Source organism: Callospermophilus lateralis, chromosome 1 (genome assembly GCF_048772815.1).
Source record: "Callospermophilus lateralis isolate mCalLat2 chromosome 1, mCalLat2.hap1, whole genome shotgun sequence".
Classification (NCBI taxonomy): domain Eukaryota; kingdom Metazoa; phylum Chordata; class Mammalia; order Rodentia; family Sciuridae; genus Callospermophilus; species Callospermophilus lateralis.
Genome location: NC_135305.1, coordinates 104,623,384 through 104,632,581, shown reverse-complemented (window position 1 = coordinate 104,632,581; position 9,198 = coordinate 104,623,384). Strand labels below are relative to the sequence as shown.

The 9,198-nt window shown below is 39.4% G+C and overlaps 1 protein-coding gene across 1 annotated transcript in view; it reads right to left on the bottom strand.

The window, feature by feature from the left end:
* Positions 1-376: 376 nt before the first annotated feature.
* Positions 377-9,198, bottom strand: part of Spmip7 (sperm microtubule inner protein 7) — a 63,956-nt gene continuing 55,134 nt past the window's right edge. The window contains exon 10 of the mRNA XM_076854334.2: positions 377-500. Within this exon, the coding sequence (XP_076710449.1) occupies positions 377-500 (124 nt within the window). The remainder of the gene's footprint in view (positions 501-9,198) is intronic.

Here is a 9,198-nt window from a genome sequence, read left to right as displayed (position 1 = left end):
ACTTTCCCATTGATAATGTGTCGGTTTTTGACAAGTTCATCTCTGATCCTCAAATTTATGATCTAGGCTGTGCAGTTATAACCCTGCTGGTTGTGTCACATTACCAGGATGGGAAACCTCTAGAGAGACCCAGTATTCCAAGCCTGAAGAGGAGTCTCCTGCAGCAAGACCTGGTGGGGTGGTTTTCAGGGTCTCAGCTGCTGTTGTGGATTGGTTCATGCCAGGCTGAGGCAGGGCAAGATTGCACTGCCTTTTACACCACAACTCATTCACACACACTCAGACCGTGGCTGGCTCTTGTATTTTCCCATCATGTAATACACAATGCCTTTCCAGGATGAGTGGCTTAGAAATCTCTCTCGGGGTGTGGCTTCTTTCAGAAGTCTATCGGTTTTTTTTCTATTCTGTTGAAGGGGTTGTAAGGTTTCACAGTTGTGACCATTCGTGAAAGCGGTGCCTGATGACAGAATTGGTCAACTTTCATTTCTTTCCGTAAGACGCTAGGATAGAATAAAGGAAGAAAAAGAAAAAAAATTAACATACAAAGTCAACATAAAGACAGATAACTTCAGGGTCTAGGATTGTGGCTCAGTGGTAGAGCACTTGCCTAGCACACATGAGGCATTGGGTTCAATCCTCAGCACTACATACAAAAATAAATAAAATGAAGTTATTATGTCCATTTACAACTAAGAATATTAAAAAAAACCCTTCATATCTTTCCCAACTCATGGTACACATAAATGGGATGGTGGTGTGGGGGATAGGGGAGGACTGAAGAAAAGGAGACTGTGTATGATTAATTCTATCTGCCTTCAGTTTCATTTCATGAAAATCTATGTGCTGAGAATTACTGTAGTCCTTCCAAAGGGGGTGATTCTGCCAAGAGGCAGCCAAGTGACACAACAGTTACTGCAGAAAGCTTCTATGGGGTGATCCAGAGCACTGAGGGGACAAAAGAGATATGTTCATCTTGGTGAATGGGCATTCTTATGGAGTCCACATCAAGAAGCATGAGGGAGCTCATGAAGATGGCAAAGTGAGGCGGGCAAGAGGGCTGGGCCTGGGGGAGGGCTGGTGGTGACAATGAGAGACTGGGGTGGAACACCCCAGTAGCCACCAAGGTGAGGAGCAAGGTGAAGAGTTTGCATTTTCCTTCTTCTGCCGGTGGGTTGAGGTTGTGAGCTCACAAAACCATCTGCTCACCCCTCTTTGTGTCTTAGTTTGCTAGTCAACACAGTAGGAACAAATTTGTTCTACCACATTTCTTGTGAGAATGAAAGAAAGCAAATAGAGGAGTGACAGTGTCAAGTACCATGCACATGATGCTTTATCCTTTGGTCACAGCATTCCTGAACTCCCTTTTGTACCAGAGGTGAAAGTCCCAGCACTAACATGCATTCTGCCAAATATTGTGAACAAGCCCAAGCCCATGGCCTGTAGTGATTCTTCTGCAAATGTGTTGCTCTTTCAATCACATGTGACACTCATGTGCAGCAGCAAGTGACAGCTCTGGTGTGGGAAACTGACTCCCCCCATGTGCCATTCAATCCAAAGTGGCTTTGTTTTTATGCTGTGATTACCAAAATGTTTTTTTTTGTGTGTGTGTATGTGTGTGTGTGTGTGGACATGTGTGTGTATATATATATACACACACACATAATATATAAAGGTGTGTGTATATATATGCAAACATGTGTATAGGTGTGTATATATTTGTATATATAACACATATATGTTATATATACAAATATAAGCAACTGTGTACTGGGGAGAAGCCAGCTATCAAGGGGAAAGGTGGGAGGAGGCAGGGATGAACAGTATCAAGAACTCAAAGGGAAGGTTGAGCCTTTAGAAAAGTCAGATTGTTAGAAAAGTTAGTCTTTAGAAAAGTCGGAGCTCTATATTTGTATATATACACACATATATACATGTATACACACATTTATATGTGTGTGTGTATGTTTATCTATGGCTGTTTTTATTATCATTATGGCTGCTGAAGTGAGAACACCAGCATCGGGGCAAGGTTCACTCTGGTATGAGGGAACACATTAAAAAAAAAAAAAGAGTTGGGAGAAGCTCTTAGGTCCCTATTCCCTTACTCATGAATATGAAGATCTACAACATGCCTTCTTACCCACCTTTAGTACATCCTCATCTCATTTCCTCACTTCAAATCTCTTTCAGGCATCTCTTGTGTCTATTCTGTGTCTCCTCCCAGTATAAATCCTAAGGCACTTGAGTGAATGTACACCTCACGCAATGTTTGGCATGGAGACCCCTCTGTATTGACATTCAAAAAAGCCTAAGCGACTTCAAAACTCCAAGCCACCACTGTAGTCTTATCATCCACAGAGATCCATGATATAGGCACTGTCCATGTCCTCTGCATGAAGAGGTGTCCACAGTCCCTCTCCTCCCCTATCAGTCCATGATGTGGCAGGCAGGGCAGTTGGCCTCATTGGTGATGTCTGCATCCAGATGACTAGAAGTGAAGGAGAGGAGACTGGGAGGAAGTAGAAGCAGGCAGCAGGGGAGTGACTATTGGCTTCTTAAAGAAGTTTAGAAGTAAAAGGAAAAAGAGGATCTCAGAGGGGCACAGTGGGAAGACTCCGCTGCCCACTGGGTATTTTCATAAGCAACTGTCTACTGTGGAGAAGCCAGCCATCAAGAGGAAAGCAGGGAAGAGGCAGGGATGAACAGTATCAAGAACTCAAAAGGTTGAGGCTTAGAAGAGTCAAAGCCTGTCTTCTTGGGAGGGAAGGGGAAAAGTACTGATGAAATAGAGATTCAAGTCCTTGGCCCATTTATTGATTGGGTTATTTGGTTTTTTTTTTTTTTTTTTTTTTTTGGTGCTTAGCTTTTTGAGGTCTTTATATACCCTAGAGATTAGTGCTCTATCTGATGTGTGAGGGGTAACAACAACAAGTGTTGGTGAGGATGTGGGGAAAAGGCACACTCCTACATTGCTGGTGGGACTGCAAATTGGTGCAGCCAATATGGAAAGCAGTATGGAGATTCCTTGGAAAATTGGGAATGGAACCTCCATTTGACCCAGCTATCCCTTTCCTTGGTCTATACCCAAAGGACTTAAAAACAGCATACTACAGGGACACAGCCACATCAATGTTTACAGCAGCACAATTCACAATAGCTAAACTGTGGAACCAACCTAGATGCCCTTCAATATAGATGGATGGATTAAAAAAAATGTGGCATATATACATGATGGAATATTACTCAGCAATAAAAGAGAACAAAATCATGGTATTTGCAGATAAATGGATGGAGTTAGAGAAGATAATGCTAAGTGAAGTCAGCCAATCCCCCCAAAATCAAATGCCAAATGTTTTCTTTGATATAAGGAGGCTGATTCATAGTGGGATAGGGAGAGGAAACATGGGAGGAATAGACAAACTCTAGATAGGGCAGAGGGGTTGGAGGGGAAGGGAGGGGGCATGAGGTTATAAATAATGGTGGAATATGATGATCATTATTATTCAAAATACATGTATAAAGACACAAATTGGTGTGAATATACTTTATATACAACCAGAGATATGAAAAATTGTGCTTTATATGTATAATAAAAAATGTAATGCATTCCGCTGTCATGTATGAATTTTAAAAAAAGACAAAAGTCTCTATTTCAGAGATTCATATTCAAATGAATGGCAGGGGAAATGAGGGGTCACCTTGGACAGCCCAGGTCTCTTGACAGGGGTGTTGGGAAGGGACTAGAAGCTTAGGTAGACTAAACAGTTTGAAGATAGCACCACGAGGATTAGTCTAATAGTCTCTTAAAAGAAAACCAGATTATAGAGAAAAAGTAAGCGTACAGCAAAGGCTAAGATTCAGGAATTTCCAGGGGATGCCCATGTGTAGAAATAATAGGAAAAAATGCATCAGCTCAAGTAGACATAAACAGAAGGAAGTTACCTCACTATGTTCCCATGATACTCTGCAGAGAGACACCTGGGCTCACACTCTCTGGAAATTTTTTAAAAATTAAATATAGTGTTACAAAAACTCAGAGGTGACTCTTTTTGGTGGATAGTCTCAAGGGACCAATTTTCTAATCACAAGAGCAAACCTAAATGCAGATGGCAGGTCCATATAGGGATATTTTTAATTTAAACTCTCCTTATCCCTTCCCCACTGTACTTCCTTGTGCCCCAGGGAGTTATTGTGAAGGGTGAATGAGAAATTTGTAGATTGGGGTAGTGTAGATCCAATACAAGCCATCTCCTAGTCAGGGGTGACACTAGCTGATGTCATTTTCTCCAGAATCTTATCTGGAATGAGAACACTAGAGAAACCACTTCAGAGGGTTCTGGGCTCTCACTCCAGGGCAGTAGACGACAGCTGTGTATGCAGTATGTGTGGATGGGGGGAGGGTTATGGGAACCCCCACTAGGGAGTATTCATGAACCTGAAACTAGACCTAGCATCCCCATGAAAGACTCAAATTCTTCTCTCTAATTATAACAGTAGGGAATAGTTTTCCACTTAAAGGTAGATATTTATCTTAAAGATAAAATGATATTTTTTCCACACATTGGATAATTGACTTATGTGATTATGGAAATTTTTTAGAGCAATAGGATGTTGGGATGGAAATCTCAGATATTTGAGGTGAGAAAATAGACTATATAGGAAAAGATGAGGGATTACCAATGTAAAGCACTTGCTTTGTCTGAACCGCTTTGATTTGGCTCCCTCAATGGTGAACCATCCAGCCACAGGGTTTTTAATCTGAGTTCTTTGTGGGGGACAAATCTAAATGGTAGATATAAGAACATATTTAACTTTGACATTGTTTCTTAATGTCCTTACATGTAGTGAAACTGTCTAAATGTTTATCACTCTGCCTTTGAAATTTGCTTTGTAACATTTCAAAATGTGTTTGGACATTGACCATGGATATGATTATTTAGATATCACACCAAAGCTCAGGATACAAAATTAAAGACAAGTAAATGGAACTACAATAAACTGAACAGCATGGTTAGAGCAAAGGAAACAATTAAAAAAATAAAAGGGTCACCTATGGATGGACAAAAAATATTTTCAAACTATATGTATAATAAGGAGTTAAGAGCCAAAATTTTTAAAGAATTCATAAAATCAATAGCAACAAACAAACAAGCAAAAACCACATAGTCTAGTTAAAATATGGGTAAAGGACCAGAAGAGGCATTTTATCAAAGAAGGTATAACAATGGCCAATAAGCATGTGAAAAATGCTCAATATCACTAATCATCACAGAAATGGAAATCAAAACCATATGAGATATCACCTCACAATCATAAATAGGAAATTTACTTCCTCACAAGATAAATAGGAAAGCTATTATCAAAAAGACAAAAGATAACAAGTGTTGGCGAGTGTGGGGAGAAAAGGGAAGCCTTGCATACTGGTGGTGAGAGTGTACATTGGTGAAACCATGAGGAAAATAGATGGAGGTTCCTCAAAAAATTATAAATAGAACTACCATATGATCCAGAAATTCCTATTGGGGGTACAGTATCTATCCAAAAGAGGTGAAGTCACCACCTCCTAAAGACAGCTCCACCCCAAATTCAAGGCAATATTATTCATACTAGCCAACATATGGAATATATTTAGGTATCCATTGATGAATAAAGAAAATGTAAGATAGCTGAGCATGGCAGCACACTCCTGTTATACCAGAGGTTCAGGTAGCTGAGGCAGGAGGATTGCAAGTTCAAAGCCCCAGCAACTTCATGAGGCCCTAAGCAACTACTGAGATCCCATCTCAAAAAAAAAAATATATATATATATATGTGTGTGTGTGTGTGTGAGTGTGTGTGTGCGTGCGCGCGCACGTGTGTGTGTGTGTGTGTGTGTGTGTGTGTGTCTGGAATGTGGCTCAGTAGTTAAGTGCCCCTGGGTTCAATTCTTGGTACAAAACACAAAAGTAAGATAGACTAGACACACAGACATAGATATAGCTAACAGAATATTATTGAGACTTTAAAAAGTAGGAGATCCTGACATTTACTACAACCTGGGAGAACCTAAAGGACATTATGCTAAGTGACATAAATCAGACATGGAAAGAGTGTCTCACTTATATGTCAAATATTTTTAAAAAGTCAAAGTCAAATATAGAAAGAGAACGGAGTAGTGGTTATGAAGGGGAGGCTGTGGGGAGGAAATGGGGAGCCATAGGTCAAAGGATAAAAAGTAGCAGACATGTAGGATGAACAAGTCTAGAAATCTAAGGTATAACATGAGGACGGTAGCAGTAAAAATAGTGTACTCTATTCAGAATTCTTTTACATAATTATTTTTAATGTTTTCATTAGTGCATCATAGTTATACATAATACTGGGGTTCATTTTGACATAATTATACATGTATGGAATATAATTTACTCTACTTCAGTCCCTAGGATTTCCTCTTTCCCTCCCCAACTCTCTCCACTTGGTCCCCTTTCCTCTACTCCACTGGTCTTCCTTGTATCTAGTAAATTTTTTTTTAAATTAGTGCTTTAGAGATACACATAAAGGGGAAATTTACTGTGGTATATTCATATGTGTACAAAGCAAATTTTGGTCAATTTCATTCCATCATTCCTTTTTTTTCCTGTCCCTACTTCCTTCCCCTCAATCCCCTTCCTCTACTCCACTGATCTCCCTTTTATTTTCGTGGAATCCTTCCCACCCCCCCCCACACACACACATACACACACCTTTGAGTCCTTATTTTGTTCTAGCTTCCAGACGTGAGAGAAAACATTTGACCCTTGACATTCTGAGTCTGGCTTATTTCAATTAGCATGATGTTATTTAGTTGCATCCATTTATTTACAAGCAAATGGCATATATTCCTTATTTTTTATGGCTGAGTAAAACTCTACTGTGTATCTATACTACATTTTCTTTATCCATTCATCTCTTGACAGGCACATGGGATGTTGCCATATCTTGGCTATTATAATTTGCACTGTTGTAAACATTGATGTGCTTGTATTACTATATTATGCTTATTTTAGTTCTTTAGGATAAATACCAAGTAATGGAATAGCTGGGTCACAGGTAGTTTTGTTCCTAGTTTTTGGTGGAATCTTCATACAGCTTTCCAAAATGACTGTACTAAATTTGCAGTTTCATCAACAATATAGGAGTGTACTTTCCCCCATTTCCTCACCAGTGTTTTTATTTGGATTCTTGATGATTGCCATTCTAACTGAAATGAGATTAAATCTCAATGTAGCTTTGATTTGCATTTCCCTGATTGCTAGGGATATTGAACATTTGCTACATGAGTAGATTTTAGTTCCTCTTCCATGGGGGAAGAAAGGAATGGGTAACTGTGTGAGATTATATATATATATATATATATATATATATATATATATATATATATATATAAAATATATAATATTATATAATATTAATTTGTTGTACTATGTAACCATTTGGTTATAAGTGTCCTAAAAATTATGTCTTAGATATACATAATGAAATTTATTTTAAAAAATCATATAAGTAGTTATGGAGAATGGAAAATATATTGAAAGAAAGTTGAATGCACAATATTTGCCTAGAAAGTCAATGGCCTACTTTTTAAAATGTGAATCAGGTGGCTAGAAATTCTGCATAAATGTCAATCAAAACTTGAGTTGTGTTGAGGAAGCCCTCGGCCAGCAGGCACCTTTCCTTTCCTTGTCCTTAATACATAAGGTTCCATGGGGTGTACAGGACCGTCTATATACAGTGGTACACGGAGGGGGCAACTCTCCTCTGATTCCTTTCCTGCCTCCTGTAGGGGTGGCTTGCTGTGGGTTCCCTACAACATGCCAAGCTCTACCCACTTGCAGCCCCTGCCCTAAATATTTGTAAGACCAAATCACAATCCTCCAAGAGTCAGCCATGATCCACCTCCTCTGTGAGGTCTTCTTCAGCACTTCCAATCTCCCTTGTGGCTTGTGTGTGCCTCCGTTTCCTTATGTATAAAATAGAAATGGTAATAGCCCCTTCCTCGCCAGGATGCCTGGGTGGTGAAATGAGTTAGTGCCCACGACACCCAGAGGGCAGTGCCTGGTATCTAGGAAGCACTCAGTTAGCAAGTTATTATAGTATTTGATGCTGGTCATCATTCTCTGCTATTATTCATTGGTTTTTTATCTACCAGGAAATCCTGAGCTACTTGCAAACAGATTTAGTTCCTGTGAATTTACTGGAATACAGTCAATATCTGTTGACTTAATCAAAGAACTATGAATTGACCAAAAAATGGACAAATGTATAAGAATGAACAGCTAGATAAACTGGGAACCATGGTCCAAGAAGTTGTTCATGACAGCTGCTTCCATTCCAGCTGCTGCTTTATAGAAAATCCAACTTCTTTGAGGCAGGAGCTCCTTCTGAAGGTCATCTCTTCAGAAAACGCTCCCCAGCTGCTAAGCTCAACAAGCCCTTCCCAGGCATTCAAAGACTTTGGCCTGTTGTCTTCACAGCATATGTCATTATTCAAAATCATTTTGTTTCTTTGGTTACTTGTGTGCTTCTTTACTTCCTTTCACCCACAAACAAAAGCTCCCGAGGAACAGGATCTTTTCTGTTCAACCTGTATTTTCAGTGCCTTGAATAGTACCTGATCCAGAGTGGGTGCTCAATAAATGGGTGATAAATGAATGATCTAGGAGAAATGTTACCTGTTTAGGGGAGAATGTTGCTACCCTCTACCCATCCTCCCCTACTGTCCTACCACCACAGCTTCTTCATTAGCACTGGGCCAGCCTCTGGGTTCAGAGCATTTGCATTTTCAAAACTGTGTCATCTTTTTTGCAAGACTAGGATTTCCATCAAATGCTTTCAAATTTGAGTTCTAATGAGAAATAATGTGTTGCTTCTATGAGTAGCTTCCAACAAAATAATCAGCCATTACCTTCTGTAGATTGTCTTGTTTTCAATTTGCAAAAATGAGGTTTGAAATACATGTGATTTTCAAAAGAATTTTGTCTTAAAAAAAGAAGATGGTTATTCACAAGAACTAACTATGTGTTTCATGTATGTTCCATGTATCCAGGTACCATGTGTCTTGTGATGATTGGAAAAGAATGATGTGTGTGTAAAACTGTGAGTCCAAGAGGAAAAGTCACTGTCCTCTGTCCCCTGGATGTGCCTTAAGTGTCTTAAGATTTTTTTTTTTTTTGCAACAGA